General features: G+C 46.0%; 1 protein-coding gene across 1 annotated transcript in view; it reads left to right on the top strand.

The window, feature by feature from the left end:
• The first annotated feature begins 15,897 nt into the window (after window positions 1-15,897).
• Window positions 15,898-22,326, top strand: part of LOC137377295 (myeloperoxidase-like) — a 167,879-nt gene continuing 161,450 nt past the window's right edge. Inside the window, exon 1 of the mRNA XM_068046856.1 lies at window positions 15,898-16,050. Within this exon, the coding sequence (XP_067902957.1) occupies window positions 16,027-16,050 (24 nt within the window). The 5' untranslated portion in view covers window positions 15,898-16,026. The remainder of the gene's footprint in view (window positions 16,051-22,326) is intronic.

The following is a 22,326-nucleotide window of genomic DNA, read 5'->3' as shown; positions in this document are numbered from 1 at the left end:
GCAATTTATAATGGCCAATTTACCTATCAACCTGCAAGTCTTTGGCTGTGGGAGGAAACCGGAACGCCCGGCAAAAACCCACGCGGTCACAGGGAGAACTTGCAAACTCCACACAAGCAGTACCCAGAGTCGAACCCGGGTCGCTGGAGCTGTGAGGCTGCGGTGCTAACCACTGCGCCACTGTGCCGCCGTTTACCAAGGATAGAATGTGGGAGGCTGGCCAGGGATTGGAGTCACCAGGTTTCATGGAGGCACCCAAGATCACGTCGTTGGCACCAGCTAGACCTCATTGTCACAAGGCGAGCCGCCTTAAACAGTGTTCAAATCACACGCAGCTTCCACAGTGCGGACTGCGACACCGACCACTCCCTGGTGTGCAGCAAGGTTAGACTCAGACCAAAGAAGTTGCATCATTCCAAGCAGAAGGGCCATCCGCGCATCAACACGAGCAGAATTTCTCACCCACAGCTGTTACAAAAATTTCTAAATTCACTTGTAACAGCCCTTCAAAACACTCCCACAGGGGATGCTGAGACCAAGTGGGCCCACATCAGAGACGCCATCTATGAGTCAGCTTTGACCACCTACGGCAAAAGTGCGAAGAGAAATGCAGACTGGTTTCAATCTCATAATGAAGAGCTGGAACCTGTCATAGCCGCTAAGCGCATTGCACTTTTGAACTACAAGAAAGCCCCCAGCGATTTAACATCCGCAGCACTTAAAGCAGCCAGAAGTACTGCACAAAGAACAGCTAGGCGTTGCGCAAACGACTACTGGCAACACCTATGCAGTCATATTCAGCTGGCCTCAGACACCGGAAACATCAGAGGAATGTATGATGGCATGAAGAGAGCTCTTGGGCCAACCATCAAGAAGATCACCCCCCTCAAATCTAAATCGGGGGACATAATCACTGACCAACGCAAACAGATGGACCGCTGGGTTGAGCACTACCTAGAACTGTACTCCAGGGAGAATGCTGTCACTGAGACTGCCCTCAATGCAGCCCAGCCTCTACCAGTCATGGATGAGCTGGACATACAGCCAACCAAATCGGAACTCAGTGATGCCATTGATTCCCTAGCCAGCGGAAAAGCCCCTGGGAAGGACAGCATTACCCCTGAAATAATCAAGAGTGCCAAGCCTGCTATACTCTCAGCACTACATGAACTGCTATGCCTGTGCTGGGACGAGGGAGCAGTACCCCAGGACATGCGCGATGCCAACATCATCACCCTCTATAAAAACCTAGGTGACCGCGGTGACTGCAACAACTACCGTGGAATCTCCCTGCTCAGCATAGTGGGGAAAGTCTTTGCTCGAGTCGCTCTGAACAGGCTCCAGAAGCTGGCCGAGCGCGTCTACCCTGAGGCACAGTGTGGCTTTCGTGCAGAGAGATCGACTATTGACATGCTGTTCTCCCTTCGTCAGATACAGGAGAAATGCCGTGAACAACAGATGCCCCTCTACATTGCTTTCATTGATCTCACCAAAGCCTTTGACCTCGTCAGCAGACGTGGTCTCTTCAGACTACTAGAAAAGATCGGATGTCCACCAAAGCTACTAAGTATCATCACCTCATTCCATGACAATATGAAAGGCACAATTCAACATGGTGGCTCCTCATCAGAGCCCTTTCCTATCCTGAGTGGTGTGAAACAGGGCTGTGTTCTCGCACCCACACTTTTTGGGATTTTCTTCTCCCTGCTGCTTTCACATGCGTTCAAATCCTCTGAAGAAGGAATTTTCCTCCACACAAGATCAGGGGGCAGGTTTTTCAACCTTGCCCATCTAAGAGCGAAGTCCAAAGTACGGAAAGTCCTCATCAGAGAACTCCTCTTTGCTGACGATGCTGCTTTAACATCTCACACTGAAGAATGCCTGCAGAGTCTCATCGACAGGTTTGCGTCTGCCTGCAATGAATTTGGCCTAACCATCAGCCTCAAGAAAACGAACATCATGGGGCAGGATGTCAGAAATGCTCCATCCATCAATATTGGCGACCACGCTCTGGAAGTGGTTCAAGAGTTCACCTACCTAGGCTCAACTATCACCAGTAACCTGTCTCTAGATGCAGAAATCAACAAGCGCATGGGTAAGGCTTCCACTGCTATGTCCAGACTGGCCAAGAGAGTGTGGGAAAATGGCGCACTGACACGGAACACAAAAGTCCGAGTGTATCAGGCCTGTGTCCTCAGTACCTTGCTCTACGGCAGCGAGGCCTGGACAACGTATGCCAGCCAAGAGCGACGTCTCAATTCATTCCATCTTCGCTGCCTTCGGAGAATACTTGGCATCAGGTGGCAGGACTATATCTCCAACACAGAAGTCCTTGAAGCGGCCAACACCCCCAGCTTATACACACTACTGAGTCAGCGGCGCTTGAGATGGCTTGGCCATGTGAGCCGCATGGAAGATGGCAGGATCCCCAAAGACACATTGTACAGCGAGCTCGCCACTGGTATCAGACCCACCGGCCGTCCATGTCTCCGTTATAAAGACGTCTGCAAACGCGACATGAAATCGTGTGACATTGATCACAAGTCGTGGGAGTCAGTTGCCAGCATTCGCCAGAGCTGGCGGGCAGCCATAAAGACAGGGCTAAATTGTGGCGAGTCGAAGAGACTTAGTAGTTGGCAGGAAAAAAGACAGAGGCGCAAGGGGAGAGCCAACTGTGCAACAGCCCCAACAAACAAATTTCTCTGCAGCACCTGTGGAAGAGCCTGTCACTCCAGAATTGGCCTTTATAGCCACTCCAGGCGCTGCTTCACAAACCACTGACCACCTCCAGGCGCGTATCCATTGTCTCTCGAGATAAGGAGGCCCAAAAGAAAGAAGTAAAGAAAGAACTGTGCCGCCGTTTACCAAGGATAGAATGTGGGAGGCTGGCCAGGGATTGGAGTAGTCAAGGTTAGAGGTAACAAAAGTATGAGTGAGGGTTTCAGCAGCAGATAAGCTGAGGTGGGGTGGAGTCAGGCAATGTTAAGGCGTAGCAATTTTAATTGGCAGTTCAGCTGGCGAATGACTGAGTACAAAGAGCTGGGGAAGGGCAGAGCTCAAACATTAATTCCTGTCCAGCTAAGAAAGAACAGCCTGCAGAAATATGGAAAGGAAGTCCGACACAGAAGGGGAAATTTTAATAGTAAAGAGTGTGTGGGTTGGGGTTTGGGAGGGTTGTTAAAATCGGCGAGATTGGCAGCATGTCTGGAAGCCAGCTCCAACATCCTGACTTATGGGTTTAAGTCAGGCGCATTTTGATGCGTGTGCATGACCCCTTCCAGAGAGATAGGCTACTGCTCATAATATTTAAATCAGATAATTTCAATGAGATTTTGACTGACATTTAATTATAACATCACATGCACGGGTTTCCTGGGCTTCCTGAAAGTCACCTTTGAAAGGAAGACAAGAGATTGTATGACAATTCAAGGGGTTAATTAACAATTGCGAATACTGACATCAATAAATATTCAGTGCTCACAGCTGCTTTCATAGCTCCCACTGGAAAAGAGTTTGTTGAAAATACTTGCGTTGAAACACTAAGTTGTGGACTTTGGAGGTATTGAGACTTATAACATCAGGATGTGTAGCGCCGTGACTGCATTAACTTGGACCTCAGGTAAGAAGCAAAATGACTATCAGTAGCAGCAGCAACAGCAACAGCATGCTGTGGAGAGTCCTGCAGATGGCCATGAACAACAGAGAGGAGAGTATCAGCATCATTGAAGTCACAGGAGACACTACCCACATCACAGAATTTACAGACACAGGCTCAGCTTCATTGACCTCTCAGAAGAGCAGTACTTCCGGAGGCTCAGATTGCCATGTCAGGTGGTAGAAGAAAGTTGCAGCCTCCCAGAAGAAGGCCTGCACCCTGCTGGACCTGATGGCCACGCATTACCAGTGACTGTGAAAGCAACTACCACCCTCAACTTTTTGTCTCCGGATTTTTCCAAGGCATTACTGGAGACATGTCTAGGATCTCCCAATCAGTTTCACATAAATGCAGAAGGCTGATGGATTTCTTACAGGGCCGGCACTTATGTCAACTTCCCATTGATGACACTATCCAGAATTAGCATGCGTTCGGGTTTGCATCTCTACCTGGCTTGCCACAGGGGCAGGGAGTCATTAACTGAACACTCTTGGCAATCTGTGCAGCTCCAGATCAACCGGGAGTATTTGTCAATCGTAAGAGATTCTATTCGATCAATGTTCAGCTGGTGCGCAACTACAAGAAAAAGTTTATGCAGGTGTGTGCCAAATTCCCAGGGAGTTGCCATGATGCTTTCATCCTGTGGCAGTCCAAGCTCCCTGATCTCTTTGGATCTGGAAGAAGTCTTAAGGGATGGCAGCTAAGAAACAAAGGATACCCCCTTTCAAACTAGGCTGAAGACACCTGTGAGGAACCCCAACAATAAAGCCAAAGAGCAGTACAACGACAGTCATATAATCAGCAGACATGTCATTGAACAAGCAATCAGGATGCTCAAGAGGCACTTCCAGTGGTTGAACAATCTGGAGACATTCTTCAGTATTCACCAGCAAAGATCTCCAGAATGATTGTGGTGGTGTTCTGCCATCTGCACAACATTGTGCAGCATCAAGAATTGGAGCTGCAGGAGCAATGAGGTGAAAAGCCCACATCTTCTGGAGACAATTCAAATGAAGAGGAAGAGAAGAAGGAAGAGGAAGGGGACAAGGAGAGTGAAAATGGTGTCCCAAACACTTCACCAGCCTGTCGCATTTCAGCTTGGGATGTCAGGGACTCCATTATAGCTGTACGCTTGAGTTAGTTACGACCACTGGACAGATGCAACAATCACATCAAATGGCCATTCTCCCCCTACCCTCAATCCCACTGATGGAAAGCAGTGATGTGACAAACCAGCCATCAATTGCACATTTCCCCATTGATCCCTGTCAATGCATGTCTTCCTGTTCATCAACAAGCAACTGAAAAGGCAAGTTCCCACCCGGCAATCAAGAATGGACAATATGGGAAAGTGGTGTAAAGTCATAAATTTTATGTGATTCGAGTAAATAACAGAAACGTAACAAACATCCATGTGCCTATCCTTGTTGAACTACCAACCTTTTCTCTTCCTTTTTCTATGGCTACTACACGTGGTGCAACCCTCATGGATTCAGCAGAGGTAGAGGAAGTTTGCTTAGATCACTGCTCTGACTGTTGACATGCTCTTGGCCTACAAACTCTGGGTGTTATAGCCCATGAGGTCCCCCACTGCTCCTTCTGCATCTGTGCAATCTGAGGGACATTTCTCGGAAACTTTAGTTGAGGCAAGTTTGTTTGCTCACATCTTCGAAATTCCATGCGACATCACCCCATTCATGCTTGAGCTGGACCCCTCCATTGTCTCTGCTCACATGGACAGTGCGTGTGGAAGGCCTGCCAACATGCCACAGAGTTCCTGCTGTCCCTTTGTACCCTGTGTGGTATGACATGGTTCTACACATCAATTTTTTAAAAATCCTTAGAAAACAATACTGAGCCATACATACCAAAAGGCAATGGTTCAATCCCAGGTCAACACTTGAATTAGCTAATTTTAACCAGTGCCACAGTTGGGACACTACAATTAGCCACAATCAGCATCACATGGAAAGTGAACTGAGAGAAGTAATGGGCTAAATTTTGCTAGCCCACTGGCGACAGGCTGGATGGCAAGAGGGTTGGTAATACAGCAGGGGAAGGCTTCGGGAGGGGTGCCCGATGTCTTACTACCACCATGGCATACTACCAGCAGCAGGAACCTCAGCAGCACAGCCACCCAGCAGACAGCCAATTGAGCCACTTAAGAGCCTAATTAAGGGCCACTTCCTGCCCCCGCCAACATTTTTCCCATATCGGATGAGCTTGCTGTCATGTGGGGAGACCGCCAGGTAAACCCTGGCAGCCTCCCAGCAGGTTCCCAGGGTGTGGGGGCCCTCCTTAATGGCCACTCCATGGCCCTTGGCGGCAACAGCTGCCCCCATGGTAATGGCACTGCCGCTAGAAAATGTCCCGTCCCCCCCACCCCGCCCAATTGTGGAGTCTGCCTGCCTGGCCCCAGCTTGCACAAAAGCACTAACCTCATTTTTGCAGGTGCCTCGGCATTGAGGCGTCCTCTCTTTCATCCTGCAGCCTCAGCATTGGCCACTGCTATTGGACCAGCAATTCTGGGAGGTGGGCCACATCCTCAATTGAATGGCAGTCCAGGCAGTGGCCTCTTAATTGGCCTCTGTTGGCAAAACACTGCCTCAGGGTCCTTCCGCCCTCCGGAGCGGGATCAGCTCCAGCTTTCAGTCCCGGCAGTGGGACCTCTCCCCTCCCTGCAGAATTCAGCCCAATGTTGCCAGGGTTCCCATTCCTGATCATTATCCAGTAATTTCTACTGAAGTGTGTGTGTTTATGGAAATGAGGACAGGACAGGAGTGGTTACGATGTTCTTTACATTTCACTAAACTGCTGACATTCATTGTGCAAGCTTACACACAAAGATTATTGGCTGAGGTACAGCAGATCTGACGACGCTGAACCCCAGCATGAGTCAGCACCTTGAGGAGAACTTGAAAAAAAATTAAATAGTTTTTGGCTTCTGGATGTAGGTCAGGGAGCTATTTCATATTATTATTCTTTATCTAATGCCTTGTTTATAGTTTAAAGATGTTTTTTATCCATTCTGGCACTCTTCATCCAAAACATTCATCTCATTCTCATACCACTCCTCTGTCAAAAATTTGAATGGTTGCTTACAACAGTCAGGTGGGAGTTGCCGCAGATTTGAACCTGCATTCAAGTACATCCAAAAAATGTTCCGCTGGATTAGGACTGCATGACTCACCAAGCATCTCCAAAGCTTTTGTTTATACTGAGATTTCTTTTTTTGGGGGGGGGGTTGGTGGGTGGTGGTGGTGGGGCTGGAGAAGTGAGTGAAATCCTGAGGTGTGAACAGGATCTCTCTTCCCTCCAAACTGAGGGTCACCGATCAGAAGCCTGTTGCTAAGGCAAGTTTGCTTGCACACATTCCAGCTGAGAATTAGTTCATGTGCAACAACTGCCCACCGGTTCCTCATACAAATTACTATTCTTTGTATGAGACATTGTCATAGAATCATAGAGTTATACAGCACAGAAACAGGCCCTTCAGCCCATCATGGCAGTGAGTATTGCCAGGCTACGTTTTTAAGGAGGGTCTTAAAAGATTCAAAAGGCAGAGGGGTTTAGAGAGGGAATTCCAGCGTGTGGGGCCCAGATGCCTGAAAGCAAGTGCGCCAATGATGGGGCAAATGAGGGGGATTTGGAGCAACAAAGAGTTATGGTACTTTGGAGCAGATAACAGAGATAGGGAGGGAAGGGGCTGGGCTACGAAGGGTTTTATACACTATGATCACAATTTTAAATTTGAGGCACTTACAGTGAAGTGAGTGTGGAGGGAAGGGGAGAGGTGTTTAAAGAGAGGGTTGTTAGTGGAGAGAGGAAGCCAGGTGTTATCTTCTCTCCAGGATGATCCTGTAGTAGTGAGTGGCTTTCTCAATGGCAAGTGAGACTTACAAGCGCTTGAGATGGTCCAACCAGATGTGGCGATGGATGGTTAAACCAGTTGTGTGTGAGATAGGCTCAAATTTTCAGACTTCAAGCTTTGGACTTGAGGAAGCAAAGATGAAAGCTGTACCAGGGAAGATTATCAGGATGAAAGAGAGTAAAGAATTCACTGGGGACAATGACAACCAAGGTGGAGGAGTGTGATTGGTTGAGCAGACTGACTGCTGCAGAGGGATTGTGACAAATGGCTGGAGCTTGAATGCGCAACTGCAACTGATTTGGGGGAAATTACAGGATTGGAAGGGCCGGGGGTAGGGGCAGGGGGAGCGGGTGCGCGGGGTGTGGTGGGTGAAGAAATATGTGTGGGATACAAGGAAGTGTTCTTGGGCAGTGAAATCAGAAGAGAAAAATCAAGGTGAATTGAGATGATGATTGAAATCACCAAGGATAAGGAGTTGCTGAGTGCAATGGCTAAGGGAGGAAAGGAGGGAGGATATCTCAGTGAAAAACTCAGGTGGGATTGGGGAGATGGTGGAGAATGTGGATTTTACAGAAGAGGTGAAAGTGGAGGAACAAGCTGAAGTGTTTGAAGGAGGAGACTATGCCAGGGGAGTGACCACGGTGTGATTTGTTGCTGAGGACAACCGGGCTATCATGGAGATTTGAGCGGGGCAGGAAGTGGAAAGTATAGGCAGGCAGACAGACATTAGGAAGGGCCAAAGTTTTGTTGTCCATCTGTCAAAACCATGATGTCAATGTAATCATCCATAATAACGTCTTGAATGACAACAGCCCTGATCGTAGTCAAGCAGACATTTAAAACTTATCATTATCCCATCTGAATAAAATCTCACTTATTGCAGCTGCTGTCTCACTTCTCTCTGGCAAATGTCCGGCAGAGTGTGTTGGTGTGGATACAAATTTTTCAACCTCTGAGGATTTCAAATTGACAAGATCAAGTTGGGAGACACCTTGGAAGTGTTTCATAGCACAGCCGAAGAGGAAAACCATCACCATCCAGAGCAGCAACAACATGCTGTGGTAGGATCAGCAGGTGACAGGAGGGAGGTGCACAGGAGGGGAGGCACAGGAGGGAGGTGCACAGGAGGGGGGGTGCACAGGAATAAGATACACAGGAGGGAGTGCACAGGAGGGAGGTGCACAAGAGGGGAGGCACAGGACGGAGTGCACAGGAGGGGTGTACACAGGAATAAGATACACAGGAGGGAGGTGCACAGGAGGGAGGTGCACAAGAGGGGAGGCACAGGAGGGGCACACAGGAATGAGGTACACAGGAGGGAGGTGCACAGGAGGAAGGTGCACAAGAGGGGAGGCACAGGAGGGAGTGCACAGGAGGGAAGTGCACAGGAATGAGGTGCACAGGAGGGAGCTGCACAGGAGGGAGGTGCACAGGAGGGAGGTGCACAGGAGTGGGGTGCAAAAGAATGAGGTGCACAGGAGGGAGTTGCACAGGAAGGAGGTGCACAGGAGGGAAGCGCACAGGAGGGAGTTGCACAGGAGGGAGGTGCACAGGAGGGAAGTGCACAGGAGGAGAGGCACAGGAGGGGCGCACAGGAATGAGGTACACAGGAGGGAGGTGCATGGGAGGGAGGTGCACAAAACGGGCGAGCACAGGAGGGAGAATCAGGCCCTTCGGCCCATCGTGTCTGTGATGACCATCAAGCACCTAACTATTCTAATCACATTTTCCAGCACTTGGCCCATTGCCTTGTATGCGATGGCATTTAAAGTGCTCATCTAAATACTTCTTAAATGCTGTGAGAGTTCCTGCCTCTACCACCCCTTCAGGCAGTGTGTTCCAGATTCCAACCACCCTCTGGGTGAAAAAAGTTTTCCTCAAATCCCCTCTAAACCTCCTGCCCCTTACCGTAAATCTATGGTCCCTGGTTATTGAACCCTCCACTAAGGGAAAAAGTTTCTTCCTATCTATCCGATCAATGCCCCACATAGTTTTGTATACCTCAATCATGTCCCTCCTCAGCCTTCTCTGCTCTAAGGAAAACAACCCTAGCCTATCCAGTCTCTCTTCATAGCTGAAATGCTCCAGCCTAGGCAACATCCTGGTGAATCTCCTCTGCACCCTCTCCAGTGCAATCACATCCTTCCTATAGTGTGGTGACCAGAAGTGTACACAGTACTCCAGCTGTGGCCTAACTAGCGTTTTATACAGCTCCATCATAACCTCCCTTCCCTTATATTCTATGCCTCAGAGAGAGGTACAGAGGAGGGGGATGCGCAGGAGGGAGGTGCACAGGAAGGAGGTACACAGGAAGGGGGTGCGCAGGAGGGCGGTGCACAAGAGGGAGGTACAGAGGAGGGGGGTGCACAGGAGGGAAGTACACAGGAGAGGAGCCAAGGTTACAGGAAGCAAGACAAGCGTCCCAGGGTTTGCAGATAGATGCTCAGCTTTCTTGATCTCTCAGAAGAGCAGTGCTTCTACAGGCTGAGATTACACTTGGTGTGGTGGCAGACATCTGCAGCATCCTAGAAGTCCTGCTGAACCTGGTGGCCATGCATTAACAGTGGCTGTGAAGATCACCACATCCCTCAATTTATTTGTCTCCAGATCGTTCCAGGATCTACTGGCAACATATCCAGGATCTCCCAGTCAGCTGCAGATAATTGCATAAGGCAGGTTGGCTTGTTTGCCAGGACTGCAAATTATGTACATTTCCCCTGTGCTGACAACAGCCAGAATGAGTGGGTACTCGGATTCGTTTCTCTGGCTGGATTACTAGTTACAGGGTGCCACTGATTGATCAAGAGTGGTAACCCAAGCACCACCACTGCAAGCAGGAGTTTTTATAAACCACAAACTAACTCTCTAACTGGACCCAATAAAGTGCAAGTATCTGCGCTGGTGCATGGTTATGCATCATGTGACAGTGCACCCTCAGAAGGAATGAGGTCCTCTGAGGAGTCAGCTTCATGGATGACGGAAGACACTTGCTGTATGCATAAAGGCCCTGGAAGACAAAGGGATAGGATGTAGTCATGGAAAAGTCACAATCTTGACAGTCACTAGTCTTTGCCTAGTTCAGACATTGATGAAATGAAATCAGAGATATTGGCAATTCTGTCATCGGTTTTATGCAAGCTCCCTATCTCTCCATCTCTGACTAAGAGAGACTCAGATATGCCACTTATCTCCACAGTCTCCTCTTTGGGATCTGTGAGCTAGACTATTTGTGGTGGTCCACCTCCAGTCCTGTCACTCTCACTTGGGTTTTACTCTCTTCTCCTACATGTGGCGAAAAATAGAACTGTGATTGAGTGAAGGTGAGGTATTCGCCCGACGGATGCAGTGCATTCAGTGAGGGTGATTTTGAGACATATGTTTCACATTGCAGAAGGATTGGGGTGAGTGTCAATGGTGAATGGGTAAATGGGGAGGTGATGAAATTCAGAAAACGTGAAGTCTGGTTGCTGTTGAGAGGATCTGAGGAGTGATGTGATGGAGAATACTCAGCAAGACAGAATGAAGGGACAAGGCTTAAAGCACAGAATCTAATTGAATCACTTTTCCCGACATGATAAGGTCATTAAACCGCTTCCTATTTTGCATCAAGACTTGGGCACATGCTTCTGCAACTCGCCTCCTCAGCTACCTCCAATCACTCCTTCTTAGTGAGGGCAGCAGGTTTCTTCCTCCCATTGCTGGGGACATGTATGTCCCTCCTCCTCCTGACTGCACCCAGCAGTAATACCAGGGGTTCATCATTAACTCTGAGTGCTGCCCTTGTTCTCTGTCCACCAACCACCCTGAACCCCTCCAATTTCCATTTGTGGACTGCTCTTTAAGAAGCAGCTGAGATCGTGTCCTGAGGGTATGCATCATGCCCACTGTGCAGCTTGGAGATGCGAAACCTGGAAGTCAAAATGAATTGGTACAATTGAGTTGAGATGCAGATTCCGACCCACTCAGTTGGCTTCTGGGTTTCCCCCACACAATTCCAATCACACATCCTCGACCCCATTTCTCAGAAGCCGTTTTCAGATTAATATCAATAAGATTCAAAAAATAAGAGCGCTCCTATGGTCTTTGGAGTTAGAAAAAAGAACCTTTCAATTCTCTTGTAGTTAGTGTGTGAAGAGTACTCTAAGCTTTTCTAAGTTGGATATACAGCCTCCAAGGTGTGGAATTGCAGTGATGGGGTGACAGTGAGGGAGAGCAGTGATATCCTTGGCATTAGAGGAAGAATCTGTTGGTTTGGGGAATAGGGAACTCTGAGACCCTTTGCTTGAAAAGAGACATCAGAGCCTCCAAACTCATTATTTGACTGTGGGTGAGATCATAGCCAATCCTGTCCTTTGCTAGCACTTTGCAGTAAAGAGGTTAGTGATTGGTGATCAGGACCTAAATTTTCCTTTTGCTATCCTAGAAATAGAGGCTAATTACATCCCCCGGTGGTTTGTCATTTCTAATTGCTAATTCATTTTCAAGTCAAACTCACCAACAGAAATCATCAATGTCTCTTTAAAAATAACACAGATTTGAAAACAAGGGGCGATGCAGCCCCTCACATAGTACTCATTGTTGGCTGCAGCACAATGTGCGTACACACAACAAGGTCCTGCTTTCTGCTGAACAGTTACCCTAAGAAGCTCATTGCAATGGGTTTATTATGCACCCTTGGCCAGCTGCATTCCTTGGAGGCTCCTGCAAATGCAGGAGGCTTGTCAGCAAACTGAACAATAAGCTGCTGCTCTCATTGTTTTATATCCAGAAAATGTTCATGCTTTGAGAACTGATCTGTCCTTTCAAGCCTGGGCTGAATCATTGCAACCTTTGTCTGTTCGTTCCAGTTTGCTAACACAATACACTATGGGTGAAGGCTGCCAACTCACTCCTCACTGGCGCTTGCTATGTGATTAATCCATGTCTCAGCATCAGCACCTGTGCACGTACACAAGTGAAAGTCCATGACCAGTGCTACAAGGCTAATATAAAAACAGGGTGTTGGATGTAGTGCCAGGACAATTAAACTTAAAACTAGAAACACTGTCCTTTTTCTGCATAACTTTGGTCCGACCACGTCTGGATACTGGGAATGATTTTCATGTGCCCGCAGTAATTGGGCTGGTGGTGGATGGAGGTATGCGCGGTATGTGGCCAGTGGAGTCAATGTGGGAGCAGTGCAATATTGATGGATGGACCTCATTATAATGGAGTCAGCAAGAAACCAGCATGAAATGTGCTCCTAATAGACAGCTCACTGATTAGGAGTGGAAATCTGGATACTTTGATGTCTGTAGCAGCATCTTTCAGGAGAGGTGCAATTTTAATGGGTGAACAGAGACAAGCAAGACAGTGGGGCAGCAGGCAACATGATTTCCAGTGGGACACCAAAGTTTTCTAATGCAGTGGCAGAGATGTTGGCAGAGTAGGTCACCTTCAGGAAGGAGGTTCTATATCCCACAGATAGTCTACACCTACCAAGGCAAATTAGTGAGCAGGCATGGACAGAAGTAGCAGGACCTAGCTGCAGTATAGAAATAAATTTATGGATCTAATCCAATCTACCAAGGTAGGACTTACCTTCACATCTCCAATAGTCTCCGCACAGCCTTGTAAGATCCTATCTTTGTCACAGCACTGTTAATTCTTCCCTTCTCCACTCGTCTTTTTGTGCAAACAGAGTGATCATGAGATGAAAATCACGCTCACTGTGTCCAGTTTTGGTCCCCTCCCTCACTCGGTGGGGAATATCAAGTTTCTCGAAAAGATTCTGAAGAGGGCCATTTGTTTATGGGCCCTTAGTTACCAGGACAGACTACAAGATCTGGGGCTTTTTACTTTGAAAAGTGTAGACAGTTAGGACCGAGCAGGAGTAGGTCACAATATATATTTCAATGCTACCAGCTACCACTATGGCCAATCATATACTCTACTTTTTTTATTTCAGAATAAAATACACCAACCAGGTTTCTTGAATAAACAACAAAATTATCCGTTTATTATAAACCAAGACTTATCAGGTAAAGATGCAAAGCATTAACACATAGTTTGAAATATGAATGTAAATAAATATTCCCTTCTAGATACCCAACACACACGCACGCACACACACAAATAAAAAATAAAGTTTTCTCTGCAGAGATTCACTTTGCAAAAAGACTGAAAAAGAACTTTGACCAAATATTTGTTAATTCTTGAAGGAAAAACAGAAGATATGGAAGGATCTCAGCTGTCCTTTGGTCTGGCATCCAGGTACACGGAGATGGGTCACTGCATTTCATTCTGGAGATGTTGAGAATTAGTCTGGTAGGCTTTCCAGGAGAAAAGCGGCATCAGGGGTTTCTACTAATACACTGGGTTCATAAGGTTTCTCAGAGACAGGAAGAAAGAGGTGAGCTGAGTACTTCTCTATTGGCAGGCTGACCTCCAACTGCCTTCAAAACAGTCCACACCCAACTGAACCAAAACAATATCCCAAAAGTGAAACCAACTCTTGACCAACATAAATCTCGACATGTCACTTCTCTGTAAACAACTCTCCCGAGTCACCAAGGCTAGTGTTGTTTCTTTAGCTTAAGGCATGTGACATCCAGTAAAGGTTTGTTTTCAAACAAAACTTCAAGTGTCCTCCCATGGATCCTTGTGAAAAAAAACACATCCATGAAATATTTTCAGTTTTCTAAAAGAACCAATGTACACAATCTTTAATACAAGTCGTCGTAACATCTTAAGAATGGAGCACCTTCATAACAAGACTTGGAGTAAATTTGATTGAGATCTTTAAAACAAGCAAATGTCTAGATGTGATCCAAGTGGATAGGCTACTGCAGCTAGATAAGTTAGGGAAGAAGAGGGAACGTAAGTATAAGTTACAAAAGAACAGAACTTAGTTCACTGCTAGGAGGCACTTCTTTCTCACAGAGAGTCATTGACATCCGGAATAAGTTTCCAACATATTCAACAAGTCCAGATTCACTGAAAGTATTCAAATGGGAGCTGAGAATGGAAAAATATAGAAAGCAGGTGTCTATTGGGGAATGTGTCACTCAGTCACTGTGGTCTACAGGAACTTGCATAATTGTCTTTGGGGTTCGGAGAGGATTTTTCTGGGGTTTTTTCCTAAATTGAAGAAAGGTTTTTTTTCTGTGTGTTTTTTCATCTCTGCTGAGAGATTCTGGGACTGTACATGTGCAGGAAGGGAGAGGGTATGGGATTGATGGTCTGGTTACATCATGTCAACATACTTCACACTTGTCAGTCAGCTGGTCTTTTCCTGTCCTTTATTGTATGTTTGTATGCTCATCTAGGCCCACATTGGTGGCTCCTTGCTTGTTAATATAAACAGCTGGGGGTTGGATAGCTCAGTTGGCTAGCGTGTGCTGCAGAAAGATGCCAAGAGCATGGGTTCAGTCCCTGTATCAGCTGTGGTAGTTCATGGAGACCTGCCTCCTTGCCTTGCCCCATGCTTGAGGACTGGTGCTCCTATCTCTCTCTAATAGAGAGAGATGCCAATGGTCCTTTGGGACTGCAACTAGAACAACAATATAAGTAGCTGCAAATTTAAGGAAGCAGCATTTTTTTCTGGCATTATTACAGCAGTTGGCCTCTGGTCCAAATTGATCTTTTAATTCTGACTAAGTTGATACCTGCACTAATTGACCAGTTCAGTGTGTTGCTTTCCTTTTTCTTTGAAATTTGATTTCAAATTTGATTTTACAGGTTCTGCTGAGCCCAAGATCCTATCAAGTTGGCCAATACACAGGTCTTCCTAAATTGGCAGAGAAGATTGAAATCTTCTTCCATCTGACTATAGTGACAGGGAAAAACATGCACTTACCTCTTTGCTGCAAATAAAGGACACAAAAATTGTCTGGGAATATCCTGTTCCAGTGCCGTAGCTTCACTGAAACTGGCCCAAACTAACTGGGTACAAAAGTTAAAGACCAGGATGGATTGAAGACTTCGATTATGAAAAAAGGGCAAAACTGATTTATTCTTACAATGTGAAAAGGGCTGCATGAAAGAGTAGAGTTCGACGGATAAAGAAAGAGATCGGGTATAATTTTGTCATGGGTGATAGTGCAGAACAGGGGGTAGCAAATTGACTTCAATGGAAATAAAATCGGGGGGAATGTAAAGTGAGTGGCCGTTTTGCCATTGCTTGTTTTGTGCAACTGCACAAGATGACTTTATAACTCATTAAAAATAACTGAAACATAAAGGGAAGACATGTGATAAAACTAGGGCTAACAATTCTGAAGGAAATCAAGAGGAATAGAGAAAGTATAGTGGATGGTTAAAAAGATTACAATGGCCAAAAGTGAATATGAAAAAAGGCTAATAAATGGTATAAAGGAAATGGTAAGGCATTTTCTGAGCATTTCAACAACAACTTATATTTATATAGCACCTTTAACGTAATAAAACGTCCCATGGTGTTTTACAGGAGCGTTATAAAACAAAGTATGACACCAAGCAACAAAAGGAGATATTAGGTCAGATGACCAAAAGCTTGGACAATGAGGTAAGTTTTAAGGAGCATCTTAAATGAGGAAGGTGAGGTGAAGAGGTGTAGGGAGGGTATTCCGGAGCTTGGGACTGAGGCAACTGAAGGTACGGTTGCCAATGGTGGAGCAATTAAAATCAGGAATGCACAAGAGGCCAGAATTAGAGGAGTGCAGATATCTTGGAGGGTTGTGGGACTGGAGTGGAAAGGCCAGGGAGGGATTTGAAAACAAGGATGAGAATTTTAAAATCAAGACATTGCTTGACTGGCAACTAATGCAGGTCAGCAGGCAAAGGAGTGATAGGGGAATGAGAATTGGTGCAACTTAAGACATGGGCAGCAGAGTTTTGGATGACCTCAAGTTTATGCAGAGTAGAATGTGGGAGACCAGCTAGGAGTGCATTGGAATAGTCATGTCTAGAGGTAACAAAGGCATGAATGAGGGTTTCTGCAGCAGATGAGCTGAGACAATGACGAAGTCAGGCAATGTTACGGAGATGGAAATAGGCTGTCTTAGTGATGGCACGATATGAGGTCAGAAACTCACCTCAGGTCAAATGTAATACCAAGGATGTGAACAGACTGGTTTAACTAATGTAACTAATGTAATGCAGCTGTTCAAGAAGAGAAGAAATACACCAGTTAGGTTAACGTCAGTTGTGCACAAACTGTTAAGGATAAAATTAGTGAGAATTTAGAAATGTATTGATTAATCAAGGATAGCATGCACAGATTTGTCAAAGACAAATTAATAAGGTGTCTCACAGGAGACATGTTGCAAAAATTCAGGCATATGGCATCAGGAAACATAGCAACATGGATAGAAAGTTGGTCAATGAACCGGAAACAAAGAATTAGGGTTAATGGGTGTTAAATTAGGAAAATTTTTGCAGTGGTCTATCCCATGGGTCCATTTCTCTCTCTCTTTTCCTTACTCTCTCTCTCAGAGCATAGTATTTTGAAATTTGCGAATGACACTAAAGTAGACATTTGCCAAACATCAGGAAAGACTGTAAAAGACTTTAGGAGCACACAGGCAATTTAGGAGAGTGGACAGACAGGTGGAAGACGCACTTTAATGTGGAGAATTGTTAACGTAATACCTTTTGGGGGAAAACAAAGAATTGGAGCACATGCTGAATGAAAAGATGCTGATGGTGTAAGTGAGCAGAATGACCCAGGTGTTCAAATCCATCATTCCTTAAACAGGCTAAGAGAAGAGTTAATGGAGATTTTTAAATTATGAAGTATTTTGATACAGTGAATAGTGCAAGATAATTTCATCTGGGTGGGATATCAGTGACCAGCGATCATTAATTCAGGATTGTCAGAACGAGGGTGCGGAGACAGAGGTGAAATTTCTCTATGTAGAGAGTTGTTTGAGCGTGGAATGCTTTGCCACAGGGAACAATTGAAATAGAGACAATTGTACCTTTTAGGGGGAACGTTACAGGGCAATGGCGAGAGCAAGTCAGTGGAATTAGTTTTGAATTGTGTGTCAGCTGTGGCTGTGTGATAGCACTCTAGTCTCTTAGAAAATTGTTTGTTAAAATCCCACTCCAGGACTTAAGCACAGCAATCTAGGTTGACAACCCAGTGCAGTACCAAGTGAGCGTTGCACTATCAGAGGTGTTGTATTTCAGATGAGACATTAAACCAAGGCTTTGTCTGCCCTCTCAGGTGAATGTATAGGATCCTATGGCCCTATTTTGAAGAGAAGGGGAGTTATCCTGGTGTCCTGGCCAATATTTATCCCTTAATCAATATCACAAAAAACAGGTTGTCTGGTCATTATCACAGTGCTGTTTCTGGGAGTTTACTGTGTGCAAATTAGCTTCTGCATTTCCTACATTACAACAGTGACTGCACTTCATTGCCTGTAAAGCACTTTGGAACATCTGCTGTAAAGGAAAGGAGCTATATCAATGCAAGCCTTTATTTCTTTCTTTGCTGTAGCAAAGAATTGGCACAGACACAATGGGCTGAATTTTATAGGGGCCTTGATGTCGGGATCAGTGGCTGGGGGGCAGGGGGGGTGGGGGACATGAAGATTGCCCCAGATGAGGCCTGCCACTGACCTCGACACCAGCAGGGCCCATCTTGATCCTAACGGTGGTGCCAAGGCCTTGTGGCAGTCTGCCCGCCTCTCAGCAACAAGACCTTCATTTAAATATTCAAATTAATTTACACCTGCATTAATGACTTTCCCGTCGCCTCCTGAAATGCCACCGCAATCTTCATCCCAGCAGCTGGCACTGCAGCGTCTTCGAATCCCCATTCGGGGAAACAAGGTGCACCACCTGTGGGAAAGGGGGAGGGGGAGGAGGTAAGTTTCTCAGTGCGGGAGGTGGGGCAGCGGCAAAAACAAACGCGACTGGTTGAGAGGAGGGTGGGAAGGGGTTTAAGGTGAAAGGAAAGAAAGTTTTGTGGGCGGGAGGTTGTGATAGAAAGTTAACTTTTTTGAGTGGAAGAGGACAAATAATAAACAGATTATTCATTGTGGGGGCGTGGGGGTGGGAGAGGGAATTGGAAGTGTGAATAAAACTGTATTTTAATTTATTGGAAATCCTGTCATTTTAAAACTTCAACTGTAACTGAAGGGCTGGAAGCCTTTTAAAAATGGCGCCAGTGCTTGCGCAGCGGCACCGGACGCTGTTGCTGGGTAAAGCTCGCCCGCCCCCTCCATGTTAATGAGGCACCGCACTTAAGATCGCGGCAACTCTGCAGTGAAAGCCGTGTATACAAGCTGCCGTCTTTTACGGCGGCGGCAGCAACATAGAATCCAGCCCAATGGGTCAAATGGCCACTGCTTGTGCTGTAAATCTCTATGAGTCTATTCCTGAACTGTTAAAAGCAGTAATCATTTCCTGTGGTCAGTTCAGAAAGTATCCTTTTGAGAAATGACCAACAGTAATTAAGTCTGTTGCTCAGGCATCCTTTTAGGCTCTTAATTTGAATCTTTGCATTATGCGGAACAGTACCAATTCAATTATGCAGGTTGATATCAGCAGATGGAGTAAATTTCAGCAGCTCTATGATTCATAATCATGATTACTGATTCATAAGGCAAAGTTCAGACTTTAACGGAATTTTTTTGCCACCAGTCTTCAGCGCGTCCATCTCATATACAGATGTGCTGAATCACAGCAACACACCCAATGGCCTTACACACTGCACTCCATTATCTTTTTCTAAAATTCGTTCATAGGTTGGGGCATCGCTGGCAAGGCCGGCATTTGTTGCACATCCCCAATTGCCCTTCAGAAGGTGCTGGTAAGCCGCCTTCTTAAACTGCTGCAATCTATCTGGTGCAGGTACACCCACAGTGCCGTTAGGGAGGGAATTCCAGGATTTTGATCCAGCGACAGTGAAGGAACGGCGATATATTCCAAGTCAGGACAGTGTGTGGCTTGGAGGAGGACTTACAGATATGGTGTTCCCACACGTCTGCTGATGATCAAGAGTAGACTGATGGGGTGCTAACTGGCCGGATTGAATTTGTCCTGCTTTTTGTGGACAGGACATACCTGGGCAATTTTCCACATTGTTGGGTAGATGCCAGTGTTGTATCTGTACTGGAACAGTTTGGCTAGGGGCGCAGCTAGTCCTGCAGCACAAATCTTCAGTACTACTGACAGGGTGTTGTCAGGGTGCATAGCTTTTGCTGTGTCCAGTGCTTTCAGCCGTTTCTTGATATCACATGGAGTGAATCGAATTGGGTGAAGACTGGCATCTGTGATGCTGGGGACTTCAGGAGGAGGCCGAGATGAATCATCCACTCAGCATTTCTGGCTGAAGATTGTTGCATATGCTTCAGCCTTATCTTTTGCACTGATGTGCTGGGCTCCCCCATCATTGAGGATGGGGATATTTGTGGAGCCTCCCCCTCCAGTTATTTGTTTAATTGTCCACCACCATTCACGACTGGATGTGGCAGAACTGCAGAGCTTTGATTTGATCAGTTGGCTGTGGGATTGCTTAGCTCTGTCTATTGCATGCTGCTTCCACTGTTTAGCATGCAAGTAGTCCTGTGTTGTTGATTCACAAGGTTGACACTTCATTTTTAGGTATGCCTGGTGCTGCTCCTGGCATGCCCTCCTGCATTCTTTATTGAACTTGGGTTGATCCCTTGGCTTGATGGTAATGGTAGAGTGGGGGATATGCCAGGTCATGAGGTTACAGCTTGTGATTGAATACAATTCTGCTGCTGCTGATGGTCCACAGCAGCTCATGGATGCCCAGTCCTGAGCTGCAAAATCTGTTCTGAATCTATCCCATTTAGCACGGTGGTAGTGCCACACAACACAATGGAAGGTTTCCTCAATGTGAAGATGGGACTTCATTTTCACAAAGGCTGTGCAGTGGTCACTCCTACCAATACATGTGCAGATGCATCTGGGACAGGTGGATTGGCGAGGACAAGGTCTAGTAGGTTTTTCCCTCTTGTTGGTTCCCTCACCACCTGCTGCAGGCCCAGTCTGGCAGATATGTTCTTCAAGACTCAGCCAGCTCGGTCAGTAGTGGTGTTACCGAGCCACTCTTGGTGATGGACATTGAAGTCACCCAACCAGAGTACATTCTGTGCCCTTGCTACCCTCAGTACTTCTTCCAAGTGGTGTTCAACATGGAGGAGTACTGATTCATCAGCTGAGGCAGGTAGGTGGTAATCAGCAGGAGGTTTTCTTGCCCATGTTTGACGTAATGCATGAGACTTCATAGGGTCCAGAGTCAATGTTGAGGAATTCCAGGGCAACTCCCTCCCGATTGTATACCACTGTGCTGCCACCTCTGTAGATCTTTCCTGCCGTGGAACAAGATATACCCAGGAAAGGTGATGGTGGTGTCAGGGACATTGTCTGTACGGTACGATTCTGTGAGTATGACTATGTCAGGCTGTTGCTTGACTAATCTGTGGGACAGCTCGCCCAGTTTTGGCACGTCCCCAGATATTAGGAAGGAGGACTTTGTAGGGTCAACAGTGATGGATTTGCTGTTGGTGTTTCCAGTGCTAAGGTTGATGCCAGTGTTCTGTCCAGTTTTATTCCTTTTTTATAATAAAAACAAGAAATGCTGGAAATACTCAGCATGTCTGGCAGCATCTGTACATTATTTCAGATTTCCAGCATCCGCAGTATTTTGCTTTTATTTATTCCTTTTTTGACTTTTGTGTAGCGGTTTTGTACAACTGAGTGGCTTGTTTGGCCATTTCAGGAGTTAACGCAACCACATTACTTTGAGTCTGGAGTCACACTTAGGCCAAACCAGGTAAGGACAGCAGATTTCCTTCCCTAAAGGACATTAGTGAACCAGATGGGTTTTTACGACAATTCATGGTAGTTTAATAATCACCATTACTGAGACTAGATTTCAATTCCAAATTTTTTAATTAGTTAATTGAATATATTGAATTTAAATTCCACCAGCTTCCATAGTGGGATTTGAACCCATGTCCCCAGAGTATTAATTAGCCTGGGTGTCTCAATAACCAGTTCAATGACATTGCCACTACGCCACCATCTCCCCATAACCCTATGGAATTGAGTGCATCATTTAGAGCACGTTACAATCAGGACAGTCTTCCATTGCAAGTCTATATGATTACCTCAGTTTCTCCAGTCCAATATGCAGATTTTTCAAGGCACTTCCTGCTCCTTCTTCTGCTGTAACATGAACGCTGAACAAACATCAATAACATAATTTCCGTTACAAGTCAAGCCTTAGGAATTCAGGAAGAAACCATTCAATTGCTCCTTAGCAAACTTGTGTTACAAACTAAGATTTGTTATAGATACCTTCTGGGGTTCAGTAGTGTCAGCAATCTGACTCACCCTGCCCTAACATTTGCTTATAAGATAGTGTAATTCAGGAGTGCAACAACAGTATACCCTTGTGATTTGAATTCATCTGATTCACTAATTTTGTGCCTGCTGCACATGTTCCTGCATGCCTCTCCAATGTTTCCAAAGGAAGGTGAAGAAAATACAAGGTGAAATACAACTCAATAAGCTACTTTATTTCACAGTCAATTCAAAACTTTTCAAAACAGCAGTTATGATTGGGCTCACTCATTCAATCCATATAACTTATCTTTGTATAATATTCCAAAATAAAGAACACGCCACACTTCTCCGTATCTGTGGGATATCTTACTTGACTTAAACAAGATTATTTCTAATTGGACTTCAGTATTTATAACCACTGAGTCTCAGCGATAGGTCACACAACTTTCTCTTTAAAAACTGACTGACCACATGTGGATCTTTGTTCACCCTTTGGCACCTCCTTCTGCACACT

This window comes from Heterodontus francisci, chromosome 14 (assembly GCF_036365525.1).
Source record: "Heterodontus francisci isolate sHetFra1 chromosome 14, sHetFra1.hap1, whole genome shotgun sequence".
In the NCBI taxonomy this organism is placed as follows: Eukaryota; Metazoa; Chordata; class Chondrichthyes; order Heterodontiformes; family Heterodontidae; genus Heterodontus; species Heterodontus francisci.
The sequence above is the reverse complement of the archived record's forward strand: the minus strand, read 5'-3'. Positions and strand labels throughout refer to the sequence as shown.